Here is a 17,130-nt window from a genome sequence, read left to right on the forward strand (position 1 = left end):
TCCCTGGGAGGTGGCGTGGCCCTGCTGGCCACATGCTGTGACGCATGGGAGCCCTATCCATGGTGTCCTTCCTTGTGGCATGGGCAAGGAGGCTCCAGAGGACATTCCACAGATAGTGGACACTGCCACATTTCCAGCCCTGTAAGGAGGGAAGCTGGTTACAGCGTCTGCTTCCAGAAGACAACCTCTGGGCTTCCATGTCAGAGAGGTGACTCCCTCACTCGGGGCACGCTGGTGACAGGCACAGCCTGGAATGTGCTGGGGGCTCATCCTCAAGCACTCTGGACCCAGCGTCACACTCAGGACAGGGGACACACAAGGACGTCGCAAACATGGCTGGCGTGCTCAGCGAAGGGAAACAAGGGGGAACTCGGTCTTGGCTGCCTGGAACACAGGGGTCACGTTCATCAGCAGAGCTTGATGATGATCTGTTTGTCTGTGAACTGTACCGCACCGCTGCTTTCTGAGCGGATCTGTTTCCCCTGACGCGCGGGCTAGCATTACGGAGTTAACATATGCTGATGGGACATATGCTGATGGGACCCCGTGGAAAAAAGAAGGGGCCTTGAAGCAGTAGAAGGGCTGGCCAAGAGGGTCTGAGCCACAGAGGTCACTGTAACCAAGATCAACATATTTAGAGAATCAATCTTCAGAAAATGATAAAGTATAAAAATAATGAGGCTTTTTTTTTTTATAGGAGTGTCCTCTGAATATAAAAAACACAACAGCATGAAAGACACTATTAAACATAGATGTGCTGAATTTTCTGCCTCACTTTGTAACTGCAAAATCAAATCTACTTCTTAAAAACTTTTCTTTGGCTGGGCATGGTGGCTCACGCCTATAATCCAAGCACTTTGGGAAACCAAGGCAGGAAGATCACTTGATTAAAAAGATCACTTATTTAAAAAGTAACTCATGTCCTTTGTAGATAATACCATATGCAAAAGACATGGCCAGTCACAGTGGCTCATGCCTGTAATCCCAGCACTTTGGGAGGCCAAGGCAGGTGGATCTGAGGTCAGGAGTTCAAGACCAGCCTGGGTAACACAGGGAAACTCTGGCTCTACAATAAAAACCAAACAACCGAAAATAAAAATTAGCCAGGCGTGATGGCATGCACCTGCAGTCCCAGTTACTTGGGTGGCTGAGGTGGGAGGGTCACTTGAGCTCAGGAGGTCGAGGCTACAGTGAGCTGAGATGGCGCCACTGCATTCAGCCTGGGCAGCAGAGCGAAACCCTGTCTGGAAAAACAACAACAACAACAGCAAGAAAAACCCACACACAACCAACCAAAGCCCTTCCTTAGGAGACTAAACATAACTGAGGAACAAAGTCTAAAAATTAAAAAACGTAAAAATAGTGTTTTAAGTGGAGAAGTCACTCTGCGCAAGTTAAAAACTGACGTCCACTTGGAAATAGAGCTGGTGGCAGCTGTGGCTGGGCAGCTTTTGGAGCAAAGATCTGGATTTCTCCATTGCTGTATAATTCTACAGTCAGGAATTTGTCCTGGCATAAAAAATATAAACAGAATTCAGCCACTCGCATTCAATGTAACCTCTGTCACACTGAGAGGGGAGCTACCGTGGGAGTTCACCCTGCCAGTGTGACGTGGGTTCCAAGTGGAAGACACTAAAACAGGTGCTTTTGCTGAACCGCTTTCAGAGAACAGCAGCTCAGACCCAAATCCACACACTTTCAGAAGCTATTCTCAATAAAGACTGAGGTGCCCACAGTGACTGTGATCTGGTTTGGCTCTGTGTCCCCACCCAAATCTCATCTTGAATTGCAATCCCCACGTGTCGAGGTGGGGACCTGGTGAGAGGTGACTGGATTATGGGAGTGGCTGTTCTCGTGATAGTTCTCACGAGATCCACTGGCTTAAAAGTGTGACACTTCCCCTTCCCTGGCGTGCTCTCGCTCTCCTGCCATGTAAGATGTGCCTTGCTTCCCCTTCCCCCATGATTGTAAGTTTCCTGAGGCCTCCCTAGCCATGCAGAACTGTGAGTCAATTAAACCTCTGGTATTGATAAATTGCCCAGTGTGATGGTTAATACTGAGGTCTCTAAGCTCTGCAGCTTCGGGAGTCGGACTGTCTTCCTTGCTCCGCAGCTTGCAGACGACCTACTGTGGGATCTTGTGACTGTCTGAGTTAATATTAATCAATAAACTCCCCTTTACATTTATATCTATCCTATTCGTTCCATCTCTCTAGAGAACTCTAATACACCCAGTCTCAGGTAGTACCTTTATAGCAGTGTGAGAATGGACGAAAACAGCCTGCTAAGCCAATTCATCTCAGCGATGGGCTTTGAGAGCACGGCCTCTCCGGCGCCTTGCCATCTCTCTCTAACTGCAGTGGGACCAGGGCAATGATGCTGGGAGTAGTCGGTGCCTCAGCTGATGGCAGACGGAGAGGCGTGGGAGACACTTACAGAACTACAGGAATGTGGAGTGACAGCAGCCACCATCCAAGCTGCAGCTCTGGGAAGTGCTGAGAAGGCAGAAGTGTCTGGCGGGAGGTGGACATGGGCTGAGCGCCGAGGCCGTGCCAGGGCGTGTGATGCCCTCGGCACCGCTGCTGCCCAATGAGACCCGAGTGGTGTCCCTTCTGCAGGGCAGAGACAGACCCAGAGCAAGGAGGTGCCCAGTGAGTGTGGCTCAGAAGGGTCAGGAGGGAAGGATGGGGCTGCTCTGACTCCAACGTCCATATTTTTCCCAGCACACTCTCCTCCTCACACCCCGAATCCCTAAGCGGGGTGTGTTTTGAAAACTGTCTACTATTAACAGTTCATTGTCTCTTTAAATTTAAAAATACAACAAACCTTTAGCATTTAGCCACCTTCGTAGCATCACTTGGCACAGGAGAAAGGGAGATGCAAGAAAGACGAGGACACTGCCCTAACCTCCAGCAGTCACGACTGCACTGGCTGAGAAGGGCCTTTCGTGCTGGGGAGGGAGGGGACGCACTGGCTCTGGGAAGAACACGAGCGGCTGCAAACGCTAACGTCATGATTTAGGGAAAGGGCGTCTGATGAAAATGACTAACATCCACGGTGGATGGGGGAGGGTGTCTGCTTCTTTTTCAATCCTCACTCAATTCTATTTTAATAATAAGAGTGAAGGTATCCTCCCAGAAACAACAGAGCATGCTGCTGTAGAATTCACATCCTCTCCCAAATCCACGTCACCGTTTCCCTGCACCCCTCGCTCCCCAGGCCCATGGCTTGTTGTTCGCACTGGCAGCCAGCCCTGTGCTGCCTCTGGTCTGCACTCTCCGGACTACTCGCTCTCGTGAGGTTTTTTTTTCCTCCCCTACATTATGTATTACTTTTACTTCAGTTGTCAAACAGCAAAATGACTTCTGCAGGTGCACATGCTATGGATTGGAACACGTGGGTGGATCTGTGGAACCACACCAGCATAAGGCCCCACCCAGGCCCCTCCCACTAGACCCACAGCCACACTCTCCACCCCTCTAATCCCTGGCGACAGCTGATCTGTTCTCCAGCCCCATGTTCTGTCTTTCCCAGAAGGTCACGGAAAGAGAATCAAACCGTGTGCTACCCTTGGAGACAGGCTTCTGACACTTAGTGTGACACTTCTGGGAACCACCTGAATGGCGGTGTATACAGAAAGCCTGTCCCTTTTCCCTGTTGAGCAGAATTCTACCATACAGATGCACCACAGTCTGTATCCATTTGCCCTGGAAGGGACATTTTGGTTGCTTCCGGCTTGGGGGAACGAACAGAGCTACCACAAACATTCATGCACAGGTTTTTGTGTGATCCTAAGATTTCATTCTTCCAGGGTACACATCCAGGAGTGGGAATGCGGGGACATGTTGGCAGGTGTGTGGACATTGATGAGAAACTGACAGTTCTTCCAGAGTGGCCGCACCATTCTGCATTCCCAGCAGCTGCGACGCGAGTTCTCAACGCGGGGTTGGTCAGCCTTTTAAATGTCATCCATTCTAACAGGGACACGGTGCTGTCTCACTGCGTTTTAACGCATATTTGCCATCCCTAAATCCTCTTTGGTGAAGTGTCTCTTCGTGTCTTTTGTCTATTTTCTAATTGCTTTTTCCCCCTTATTTTTGAGTTCTGAGATATCTTTATACATTCTGGATACAAGTGTTCTTTGTCAGATATGTGACTCGCGAATATTTTCTCCAAGTCTATAGCTTGTCTTTTCATATTAGCAGTGTCTTTCAGAGAGTAAACATCTTACATTTGGATGAAGTCCAATTTACCAATTTTTTTTCTTTTGTGAATCACGCTTAGGATGTCATGTTGCTGTGCACATTTCAAGTTTTGGAAAGAAACGGGAGGCAGCTGGTTGTTCCGACACCAAAATCTTGTTCAAGGGAAAACCTCCCTGTGTTGGGCAGACCACACTGGGGCTGTCCTGAGACCTGAGCTCCAGGCCAGCCCTGCCCGAACCAGGCAGAAAAGGCCACCCAGGAGCTGAAGTGAACTAAATACCAGGTTCTCTTTCAGTAAAATAAAGGGGTTTGACTCAATAACTAAAAACAATTTTTTGTCGTAATCTCTACGTGATTTTTAACAGCCCTTTCTGTGCTGGAGACGTGGAGCATGTGGTACTGTCTGAGTTCACGTGGCTCAACACACACTGGCAGGGCCCTGTCCGGAGTAGCCACAGGCACAGGTGACCAGGGTGGACAGAACAGCACACAGCAGTTGTCCAGGACGGAGACGAGACACTGACCCACACGGAGATGGAGGTGTGGGCAAGGCTTGGGCTCCTGCTACCCGGCGGACGAGAAAGGATACTGCGGCCCTCCCACCTCCCGAGGAAACCACGGAAATAGCCACAGGGAGGCACAACAAACGGAAAACGCCAAGACAGTTTTCACCCAAGAGCTGCCTGAATAAGCTAGCCCAGCGAGGATAAAATATAACTGCTGAAATATTAATGGATATGGTTTATTTAATAAATTAGATAGACAATATATATATGCACAGGTGAAGTGTCCCTTTCTCTGAAATGCTTGGAACCAGAAGTGTTTCGGATTTTGAACTTTTTTAGGTTTTGGAATATCTGCATTATATTTACCAGTTAAGTTTTTTGGATTTATCACTAATCCGAAAACACAAAGTCCAAAACGCTCCAAAGAGCACTGTCTTTGAGTAGCATGTCAGTGCTCAAAAAGTTTCCAAGTTTGGCCTGGCACGGCCAGAATCACTCATACCTGTAATCCTGGTGCTTTGAGAAGTGGAGGTGGGAGGATCGCTTGAGGCCAGGCGTTCAAGACCAGCCTGGCCAATACAGCAAGATGCCTATGTCTATTTCTTTTTTTAATTCATTTAAAACTGTTTTTTAAAGTTTGGAGTATTGCCGGGCGCGGTGGCTCAAGCCTGTAATCCCAGCACTTTGGGAGGCCAAGACGGGTGGATCACGAGGTCAGGAGATCAAGACCATCCTGGCTAACACGGTGAAACCCCGTCTCTACTAAAAAAATACAAAAAACTAGCTGGGCGAGATGGCAGGCGCCTGTAGTCCCAGCCACTCGGGAGGCTGAGGCAGGAGAATGGCGTAAACCCGGGAGGTGGAGCTTGCAGTGAGCTGAGGTCCGGCCACTGCACTCCAGCCTGGGCAACAGAGCAAGATTCCGTCTCAAAAAAATAAATAAATAAATAAATAAAAATAAAGTTTGGAGTATTTTTGATTTTGGATTTTAGATTTGGGATACGCATCTGGTATGTGTGTGGGGAGGGGCAGGCGTGGTGGGGGCAATATATTCGTTACAGGTAATAGAGAGTTCTGAAACTCAGACTGTTCACAGAGGGGGAAATAAAAGCCCCAAAGAAAGCGCACAGCAATGACCAGCTAACATATCACGTGAACAGCTTCACAAACCTGAAATCTCGTCAGGGAACCAAACCAAACAGAAGGAGAGGGGAGCACAGATCATTTAGTCCCAATTTTTTTTTTTTTTAAGTTATTTTCCATGTGATGTTTCTCAGAGACTCCGCTACCTGTTTAGCCTTTGGAAAGAGTCTTTTCAGTCACAGCTTGCACTGCTTGGAAAGCCTCTGGGCACTACGCTCTGTTAGGTACCCATGCCGGGGACTGCTCACTTAGCACATCTGATGGACCACTCCACAACAGGACCAGCGCAGCTTCCCCGGCCTTCCTACTGGCCACACGGCCACGTTCCACGGTGGGAGTGAACCACAATGGAGCTCACCGTGCCCTCGTGAACGCTGACACATAATATTCTTGTATTTTTCCCCTGATACACAAGGCAAGTACGTTTTCACAAGAGAAACTTGGAAGTGGGTTTGTTTTTCCTGCCTAATTTAGTAAATTCAGGCCCTAATATTAAGATACAACTTTGTATATTAAGGTGTAGAAAACAATTATCTTGCATGTTAATTCTAGAAGAAATGGAGTTCCAAGCCAAAGGGTTTAAAATAACTCCAAAGTTCTTCCATGCTGCCTGGATGACTCAGGATGAGTCACGATGAATCCGACGCACAAACAAACAGAACAAGGCAGTGCAGGCCACGCTGCGGGTCCTGAGACACCACTTCAGATCCAAAGAGATCACAGCAAGGGACAGACAGGTTGGCCAATGGGACTGGAAGGATTACGGGAGGCAAGTGCCACTGACTCTTCATGGGAGGCCTGACTAAACCCCGTCACTTCATCGCTCAGGTTCTGAAATCAGTTTGCCCTGAGATAGTAAAATGGAAATTGGATGGAGACAGGTGGGTAGGGGATGGAAAGTTATAGAATATTAAAGGGAGAGTTTCAGAAAATAAGGTAAGAGGAAGCTATGATCTAGCTGCCGTTTCAGTGGCAGCAGAAATGATCTGTATGCGAAGTGGTATGTTCTTGTATTGGCTTAAAGTCTGGAGATTTTTTAAATGTTCAAAGGAATCTAGCTTTTTATTGTTTTTCTTTTCATATGGCCCATGTTTGCTTATCTCCTGCACTAAGCCCCAGTGTGACAATCACAACCACAGCCTTAATCAGAGAACAAAAGAACATAGCCACATGAAAGGGAACATGTCACGTTGATAGAAAGTACTTCTGAGAAGCCAAAGCCTTCAAAAAGGAAAAGAAACTCATCAGATCCAGAAAGCCACAAGAGCTTAAAAATCCTACTTACTTTTCTATCAAATCCAGTGTGACGCCAGGCACCAGACTGACACATTTCTGCATGCAAAACCTGCAGAGAAAGAAAAGAATGTATGTGAATGGCACGAATGGAACAGTCACCCAGGAAATTCAACAGACCTGCAGAAAAAGGAAAGAGTTAGAGGTGGGGACAGGGACTGCCATGGTGAACAAGTACACTCGGATTTCCTTAATTCGGCAGTTTTACATCTGTAAAGAAAATTTCATTGCCATCCTGTCAAGGCACGAGACTACAGAGCTGCCACAGTGAGTTGTCAGGAGAAAGGAGAGAAGCCATTTGCAGCCACATGAAGCCCAGTCCCTGGAGAGGAGCGCCGAGATGCTTAATAAAGCTCAGTCTCCAAACGAGATGCAGGAGTAGACTGGACTTGCCACTTCTTTCTTCCTTAAGGAAGTGAGCTGGGGAGCCTGCTGGAGTAGAATGAGTAGCCTCAAGACACACAAAAGAAATGCAAATGCAATTATGTCATGTTCATAATCATAAAATCCTACAGGTCATAGCTGGCTTCATGTCTGAGGCAAGTCCATCCTTAGGAGTGCGTGTGGAGCCGGACAGGCTTTCTCTAATGTCGCGCCAATAGGAAAAGCATACCCCCGCCCCCCCCCGGGCTACTGGCACACAGTGGGACAGAACCAAGGCAGCAGAGTAAAAGGCAACGCAGTATTTTAGTAGGAGAAATACAAAATGTTCAATTCACCTACTTTTAAAATTAAGAACAAATAACACACCTTAAAAACATAATGGCAGGTGCAGAGCAAGCACGCACATTTCCAAAACACACTCGCGGACTGCTGGCTGGAAGTGAGCGATGAAAGAAGCCTGGAGAAGGACAGTAGCCCAAGGGGAGGGCGCAGTACAAGGGTCAGGTACTTTCGGGGGAGACGTGGAAGTGACTCCTCTATGGGGGATGGTGGACCCAGGAGGGCACCCATAGCAGTGGGATAGGACATGGGAAAGGAACTGAGAGATCCAGAACCAGGATGACAATGAGCCGAGGTGTGAAGATGGTCTCACTTCTGCAGCCCTGCAGGGTGAGGGGAGGCTGAGCTGGCCGTCCTGGACCCCATGCACGGCTGCCAGCCACGCTCACTCTCTCAAGAAGTGATACCTGGCTCAGCCAGCAGAGAGGAAGTTATATTCTTGGTTGTGGCTGCAGTAGTCAGTGTTTTCTTGTTCAAAGAGCCGAGAAAATAAAAGTGAGGCCCGCGTTTGCCTGAAGCTAGAGAGCAGCCCTTTCCCACGGTGTCAAGTGTCCCCGTGGCCCCGATGCTTCCCCGAGCCAGTCAGTGCCACTCTGAGTGGTCTCCTCTGCTGGCTTCACTTGCAGATGCTCTCCTCGGCTGTACCCAGACACCTCCGCACCGGCGCAGATACATGCAGCTCCTACGGTGCTCCCAGGCAAACTAGAATCTCTCTGTGGATAAAAATGATGTACAGGAAATGCATTTTCAAATCTGAGTCCCATGAGAACTATGCTACTTTGTCTTTTTATCCATAATGTACTTATTGACTGGGATTTCTGGAGTCCAGTAATGACAGAATCACTTATATCAGACTAATCCTTTTGCCAATAATGATAAGCTCTGGACAAAATATTCAAAAGCCATTTGAAAATTCTGAACAACAAACGAATGCAGGCAGGAACTGGAAGGGCCGTGACCCCTAGAAAATGAGAATAACTCTGGATGAATCACCTTCATCTGGCTTTTCCCAGGGGTGCTCCTCACTCACACGTCACATGGGGGATAGCACGCAACTGAAAGGCAGCAGCCTTACTGGGCTGAGACCACGTTCAAGGCTGCCAGGATATTGCAGGCAAAAGCCCTAGGAAGAAGGGAGCCAAAACCCACATGTAAACCTTCCCCAAGTCGGAGGCTGGCTCCTGAAGGGCACACACACAGGATGATATTCCCAGGATCTCCGTGGAGGACAGCAGGAAGGTTGAAAACGCAGAGGAGAGATTTTAACATCTGCTTGCCACTGTGAAGACAGAGGAGTTCAGGTCCTGCCAAATTACAGGGCTTGATCACATCTGAGGCATTCCATGGACACCCCAGAGGGATTACGAACTGCACCTTAGAACTAAGATCAAAGCCAAAAGAGCCTAGTCCTATACCCAAGCTTCCACAAGACCAGTGTAACTGCCCAAAAGAAAGTAACAGAATCTAGAATGTCTACAATGCCTCATCCACAACAGATAATATACTATCCAAAATCAAGAGAAAAAATCATCAATAAAAACAGATTCATAGCTGGCCAGATATTGGAATTAGACAGAGACTTAAAAATTATAAGAATAATTATTGGCTGGGAAATAAGCATTATTATAAATTCACTGAAAATATAATGTTCCCTTAAATAAAAAATTAAAATAGGATTATCATGCAACTTTATTATAGTATGGCTATACGAATAAGAGTAGCATGCATAAATCAGTCATTTTGTACACAAACTTCATTTTAATCAAAAATGTAAATTATCTTTATACCAGAATTGCTAACAACTGGTTTCACGTTTTACACGATTTCTTTCATTCACCTACATTAGAGTGTTACTGAGCAATGAAAGGTCAAAGACCAGGCAAATGCAGAGGTAATAAAAATGGCTCAAAAAATCCATAAAGCTGAATATAATGAGAACATAACACAGCTGATGCTTATTTGGTGCTTATTATTTGGTGGTCATTGTTTATGTCTTTTATACTGAGTTTTTTAACCTCACATTCTGTGAGGTTAAAAAATGCTGGGATTCTGTGAGGGTTAAAAAATGTATTTTTTAATGTATTATGTTACATTATACAGATGAAGAACATCATAAATTAGGTACATTGTAGTAAAGATCAAGAATATTAAAAAGACAATGAAAATACATACAAAGCTTCCAGAAAGAAAGAGCAGATCACATTCAAAGAAACAAGAATCAGATTAACACAGGATGCAGGAAGACAATGGAGTGGTGTTTTAATTTTTATTTATTTATTTAATTTATTTATTTTTGAGACAGAGTCTCGCTCTGTCACCCAGGCTGGAGTGCAGTGGTGTGATCTTGGCTCATGGCAACCTCTGTCTCCAGGGTTCAAGTGATTCTCCTGCCTCAGCCTCCCGAGTAGTTGGGATTACAGGCTCCTGCCACCATGCCTGGCTCATTTTGTATTTTTAGTAAAGGTGGGGTTTCACCATGTTGGTCAGGCTGGTCTCGAACTCCTAACTCAGGTGATCCACCCGCCTCAGCCTCCCCAAGTGCTGGGATTATAGGTGTAAGCCACCACCCCCAGCTGATGTTTTTAATTTATCAAAGAAAAGTAAGTTAAAACCTAGAATTTTGTATCCAGCCAAACTGTCATTCAAAAGTGTGAGCATGACAAAAATACTCTCACAGGCACATATGGCCTCAGAAGACTTGTCACAAAAAGACTCATGAGGAAGACACTTGCAGATGACAGGCTAAAGTTAGAGGGGAGAAAACTCCAAGAGACGCTGGAGGAGATCTATGAAGTGACGATGACACATAACCTTGGTAACATTTGTAGTTGTCTTAAAATGAAAAGCAAAAAGGTGGGGGCGATATCCATCATAACCAGGATTGAAAACCTACATATAAATCCACAAGAGCATTAAAAATCCGACAGAAAAATGGATGAACAGACATCTCAAAGTTGAGGACATACCTATGGCCACTGAATATGAGGAAATGCTCAACATCATGTGGTATCAGAGAAACGTGAATCAAGGCTACACGAGATATCATTCTAAACCTACTCAACAAAAATGTACAAGAATGGCAATGCCAAGAACTAGAAAGGATGTGGATCATAGGCTGTCTCCATCACCACGGCAGGAGTGTAAAATGGCACAACCACTGGGAAAGCACCTTACCATGATCCCTTAAAACTGAACATTCCTATACACTATGATCCGGCAACTCTGCTTTTCAATACATGTGAAATTCTTGCATGTGTTCAAAAGAACACACGGAAAAGAATGTTCAAAGTATCACTGTTCATAATAGCAAAAACACAATACAATACACCAAAGCAAAGCAAAACAAACAAGTAAGGGAAGAAGCTGGAAAAGCTCCAGTGTCCATTAAGCAGTAGCAGGTGCACACAGTGTGGCATATTCGCAGAGTGGAATGTTACAGGCGGTTAGAGGGGGGTACTCTAGCTAAACACACATGGATATGGAGGAACACTAGCAACACAAAGCTAAGTGGAAAATGTCCACATTCCAACCAAAAGTATTTTTTTTAAAAGAGTCCTCAAAATCACATTCAACACTAAATCTGAAAGAAAAGTGATGGTTTTAATGAATGCCCACAGATGCATAGTAGCAATTTAGAAAGGGCATGGAAGGGATGATGAGCCCGGCACTCAGGGCAGTGGTCACGGGGCGGGGGTGGCAGGCACGTGCGCATCAAGGGCCCTGTGTGGTGAGCGCAGGTCATCATCAAGGTCTGGGTTTTGGTTGGGTGGTGGTTTGGGGAAACCCATTATGCTATAAAAATACCTGTTAACTAACTACTTAAAAGGAGGCCAAATATGGACTAGTGATATGAATGTGGCATGAAGCAAGAATTATGACTGATCCAGGCGGGGTGCGCAAACAAGTGGCCTCGAGATTTCTATTATGTTAAATTAAGTTTCGCCTAAAGGCTACCGCCGTACATGTTTTACATTTGGCCTAATGGTTCCATATACGTGGTGAATCGTAACCCAGCCTGATGTGTAAACAGCCTGGTCTTGTGACAGGCAGCTGAGTCTCAGACTACCACAGGAAGCCAACTGTTCAAACCGGGCTCAAGCAAGGCAGACCCCCTGCGGCAGCCAATCCAGCTGCTGCGGCTCTTCCATTCTCTGGAGTCACTTTCCTTTCTGCCCATGAAGGTATCCACCACACGGTGGTCCCCGAGTCGCTCTGAACCTATTCTGGTTCTGGGGCTGCCTGATTCAAGAATGGTTTTTTGCTCAATTAAACTCTGTTAAATTTAATTTGTCTACAGTTTTCTTTTAACAATGAAAAACAAATTAACATTCAGCTCGGTAACCTTGTCAAGTATCATACAAGTAACTATTGAATGCTGTTTTCATTTTTGAGAATGAAAATTCCTTTGTTTCTTCCTAATTAAAAAAACTCCACATGTATTTACCATAAAAAAGTGAAAAATTTGTATAAACCCACCACGTTGAGATAGCTTCGCATTTGCATATTTATCTTTTACAGAACACTGAATCATGCTGATTTATTTTAGAATAAATGCAAATGGCGGTCACTACAAAAGCCCAAATCATACAGACATGTGTCACGCAAAAGTGCGTCAGTCTAGCCTTCACTCTCCCATCCCACTGTGCAGAAGTGGCCTCTGTTATGACCTTCAGGACTCGGCCCAGGCATAGACAGTCATCCCTGGGGGACTGGTGCCAGGACACCACCACCAACCCCGCCTAGCCACTCCTCCCCATGGACAGACGCGCTCTAAAAACTCCTGAACAAAAGGAGAGCTTCCCGGTTGGAAGGTGAACACACGATGTGGTGGAGTGTGGCACCCCCCTGCTCTCGCCAACATGCAGAGCCCCCCTTCTCTGGTGGTGAAGACATAAGTGGCTTCCCTGGAGGTCTTGCCATCAGCATTCTCTGTGCAGTCACAGCAAAGGAGAGGAAAAGGCCCTCAAAACCCATCCCCATCATGACTGTCACTGTCACTGTGAAAGCTGATCATACAAACTGGGTCAGTCTTGTCATACCCAACTCAACCAGAGTCAAGGGGCCAGGGGAAAGCACTCAGGCCACAAAATATTCCTCGAGGAATGTAGTTCTCTGCCAGCCTGGCTGCTGAAACTGCCTGCTGTCACTTGACACCAGTTTTAACTAATGGCGACTGACACAACCTGCTGTGACTCTAAGACTAGTCTCACCCACTCACCAGTCAGAACTTGCCAGCTCCCCAAAACCTTACTCGTGTCAAAGAACTTTCTCAAAGAGCAACGCGAAACACTTCTCCTCTTTATAAAACCTCCAACCTTTTCTTTGTTCATCAAGATATACTGAAGCCCACCTGGTCTGCCTGTACGTCTTCAACTGTAAATCTTGCTTCCTAAATAAAATGTTTTACATTTAGAGATTCACCTCTGTATTTTATTTGACTGTGACTCCAGTCCCAACCATCCCTGCTCATTTGTAGTCTTTGGTAGTTGCTTTTCTATAACCTGACCAGAGCTTTTCGTGGTAATGAGTGGGACAGAGAGGCTGTAGGTGGCTTACTTCACCTCGGCTGGCACATGAAGTCTCTAGAATTTACACTGATGAAGGTGTCATTGAAGCTTTCACAGACTTGTGTATTTTAACCTAGTCATACAGAGACACAGCAAACTGCTGGAGGGGTCTGGCTTTAAATATTCTTTTTCAAAAAAGGAATTTTCAAATATAGCTCAAAGTGGCAATAAATACACAATTAAAAGTAAAATAGCACTTTGGGAGGCCAAGGCGGGCGGATCACCTGAGGTTGGAAGTTCGAGACCAGCCTGACCAAAATGGAGAAAGAAAAAAAAAATACAGCATTAGCCAGGTGTGGTGGCACATGCCTGTAATCCTAGGTACTCAGGAGGCTGAGGCAGGAGAATCACTTGAACTTGGGAGGCGGAGATTGCAATGAGCCCAGATCGCCCCACCGCACTGTAGCCTGGGCAAAAAGAGCAAAACTCGGTCTCAAATAAATAAATAAATAAATAAATAAAACAAAATAGGCCAGGCACAGTGGCTCATGCCTGTAATTCCAGCACTTTGGAAGGCTGAGGTGGGCAGATCACCCGAGGTCAGGAGTTCAAGACCAGCCTGGCCAAAAAGGTGAAACCCTATTTCTACTGAAAATACAAAAAAATTACCTGGGCATGGTGGTGGGCGCCTATAATCCCAGCTACTCAGGAAGATGAGGCAGGAGAATTGCCTGAACCCAGGAGGCAGAGGCTGCAGTGAGCCGAGTTCATGCCATTACACTCCAGCCTGGGCAACAAAAGCGAAACTCCATCTCAAAAAAAAAAAAAAAAAAAAGTAAAATCAGCCAACTTCTTCAACTCTCAGCATTTCATTTAATCCAGCAGGTTAAAAAAAAACCCAAAGAACTAAACATCCCCACATGAAACTAATGTGCCAAATCATGCGATATTTGTAACTAAATTTAAAAATAAGCGGTTTTTTTGGCTCATGCCTGTAATTCCAGCACTCTGGGAGGCCAAGGCGGGAGGATCACTTGAGGACAGGAGTGTGAGACTAGCATGGACAACACAGTTGAGTCCCTATCTCAACAAATAAGTTAGCTGGGTGTGGTCAGAGGACTCGTGAGGCTGGGGCAGGGGGATCGTTTGAGCCCAGGTGGTTAAGGCTGCAGTGAGCTATGATCGTGCCACTGCACTCTAGCCTGGGTGATACAGTGAGACCCTTTCTCTTAAAAAAAAAGTATGCCTTTCAGTATTATTAGAACAAAACAGAGTAGAAGTGACTTTCCTAACTTGCGAACGTTAAGCAGCTGCACTTTGAAATGTACAGAAAAGCTTACTATTTAGGAGCTTCTAGGCCAGTAATCAGGACAAGACACAAATTAAGTGCAAGAGTTTGCTATTTCTTAGTTGCCCTCCGTGCTACAGAAGTAAGCTAGCAAAAAGGAAAACCGATGATTCCATTAGTAAGAGAAATACAGATGAACACCTCATCTGAGCTTTCTGCCAACCAACATAATGAACCGATCCCATCTGTCTTGTTCTGGGCTACAGCCCCATTGTCAGAGCTGGCTGGATGTCGGAGGAGCCCCTTAGGCGCCTGCTGGATGCAGGAGCCTGGCCGGCAATGGAAAACACCTTCCACAGGAACAATGCTAATTGCAAGGGCTCTGCCATTTGGGTGCAGAAGACATTAAAAAGTTAAGATAATTTGGTTATAAGGAAAATGTCAGTTTTTAAAAAAAGAAACGATTATTTAAGTGTTTAGGTGGTAAAACATCACGATGTCTGTAATTTAGCAAACATACCCATAAAAACAAAACAACAAGAGCAAATAATTGTAAAATGTAGGTGATATAATATACACAGGGTTCGCTTCATCATCCTCTCAACTGTTTCACAGCACGGTTGAAAACTGTCGTATAGTAAAAAGTGAAAGGGATGGGGACAGAGACGAGAGGGGGGCAAGAGAGTGTCAACACAGGCATTCCTACATTGATGAGTCAAATCCGGGAATCATTTAAGGAAGCCACCTTCTATTTTCAAAGAAGGCCAAAACTGAAAGGCAGGCTCCTTGCCTCTCCCTTCTCCACTGTCCTTGAGATGATCAACAGTTGGCACAACTTTGCAAGAGCAGAAAACCAACTCTTTCCTAAAAAGGTAAACCTCTTCCACGGAGGTCATCATGACCGTCAACCACAGGAAACACACAGGCTACACGCAGCAGGCTTCCACCACCCCCGCGGCTCTGGGGTGTGCCTTGCCCTGGAGGAGCCCATTTACAGCCAGCTCGTTTGGGACAACTTCAGATTCTCCACGCTCCTTGGCCTGATTCAAGTCTTAATGTGTTTTTACCTAAGAAACTATCCATAACATGGACTGTTTATACCGACAGAGCTAAGATGGGAGTAACACCCAGGTTGCCTGAAAGAAGTCAAGCTGAGTCAGGAAGTGGGACAGCCACAAAGGACTGGAGTTTCTCAGGTGCAAATGCCTGCAGAACTCTGGGCCTCTCACCCCGTGACCCCTTGAGAGCCAGGGCTGCTCAGTCCTAGTTCAGTACAGAGATTCCACGACTGCAGTGCTGAGGAACAGCTACGGGGCAACAGCTGGGGCTGGGGCTGCCATCCTCGGAAACCAAGGTGTTCCAGGATCAAGGGAAAGCGTGCCTGAGGGCGTTTTCCGCTAAATACACCGTTTATTTTCACATGTGACTGCTGGGTCCTCACCCATTCTTGTCTGGGATGTAGGATGGCCTTGTGGTAAACCCATAAAACTCAGTTCTTTAAAAACAAGTGATTCTTTTAAATTACAAAGAACCAATACTTAAATGATGCATCATTATATATCCTTCCTGCCGTCTGATTTGTTCTTTCTATATAAAGAAGCTGTGCCCTTGACCCCCAGCCTTCCTTACATCCCAGAATCCACTGTGTTAATTTCCATGCGCATTCACAGGGTGGAGGAAACACCAGCCAGCCAGAAACCAGCTGCTGCTCCGCAAACAGGGCCAGGAGGGTGCTGCAGCAGCGCCAAGGGCTCAGCACTTACTACTCAGTGATGACCCCTGAAGAGCTGACCCCACGTGAAACACAGGCAGCGACACGCTGGGGGACCGGTGCTGCTGCAGGCTCCAGGGCTGCCTCGCGCGGCTCATTTTAGAATCAGTCAGTCCCTATGACAGGGACGAAACCGAGGTCGCTGCACAGCTCTGACATGGCCGCACGCCTGGTGACCCAAAGCCAAGCCCTGACTCTCTTCCAAAGTACAAGTGAGAGAAGAGCTCAGCTAGGAGGGTTCTAAACTGGGTTGGAGAGCAAGATAAGCCACACACAATCACAGCTCCTTCTGCAACCCAAAGACGCAAACAAAAGACCCTCCGGCGCAGTGCAGGGGCTTTGCTGGAATAACGCAGCCATTAATTTCTCTTGTCTTCCCATAGCAATAGGCCTCTCCTTGTAAGGAGGTTTCTGAAAGCTAGAGTTGGGATCGAAATTTAGTCAATTCGGCGGTCCAAGCCCAGTCTATTTAGATTCGATCTCGGGTGAGATTTTACTCCAGAAGAAACTGCCAAATGTCTCAGCTGTTGCAGAGGCCCCACGCGAGACGACGAAATGCACTCTTACAAATACCCACAAGAAGGGCCCTCAAATGTCCCAGCTGTCGCAGAGGCCCCACGCGAGACGGCGAAATGCACTCTTACAAATACCCACAAGAAGGGCCCTCAAATGTCCCAGCTGTCGCAGAGGCCCCA

At 46.5% G+C, this 17,130-nt stretch overlaps 1 protein-coding gene across 1 annotated transcript in view; it reads right to left on the reverse strand.

The window, feature by feature from the left end:
* Positions 1-17,130, reverse strand: part of RPTOR (regulatory associated protein of MTOR complex 1) — a 424,190-nt gene that overhangs the window by 163,061 nt on the left and 243,999 nt on the right. The window contains exon 7 of the mRNA XM_017879553.1: positions 7,139-7,198. Within this exon, the coding sequence (XP_017735042.1) occupies positions 7,139-7,198 (60 nt within the window). The remainder of the gene's footprint in view (positions 1-7,138; positions 7,199-17,130) is intronic.

Source organism: Rhinopithecus bieti, unplaced genomic scaffold, assembly GCF_001698545.2.
Source record: "Rhinopithecus bieti isolate Rb0 unplaced genomic scaffold, ASM169854v2 scaffold_9899, whole genome shotgun sequence".
NCBI lineage: Eukaryota > Metazoa > Chordata > Mammalia > Primates > Cercopithecidae > Rhinopithecus > Rhinopithecus bieti.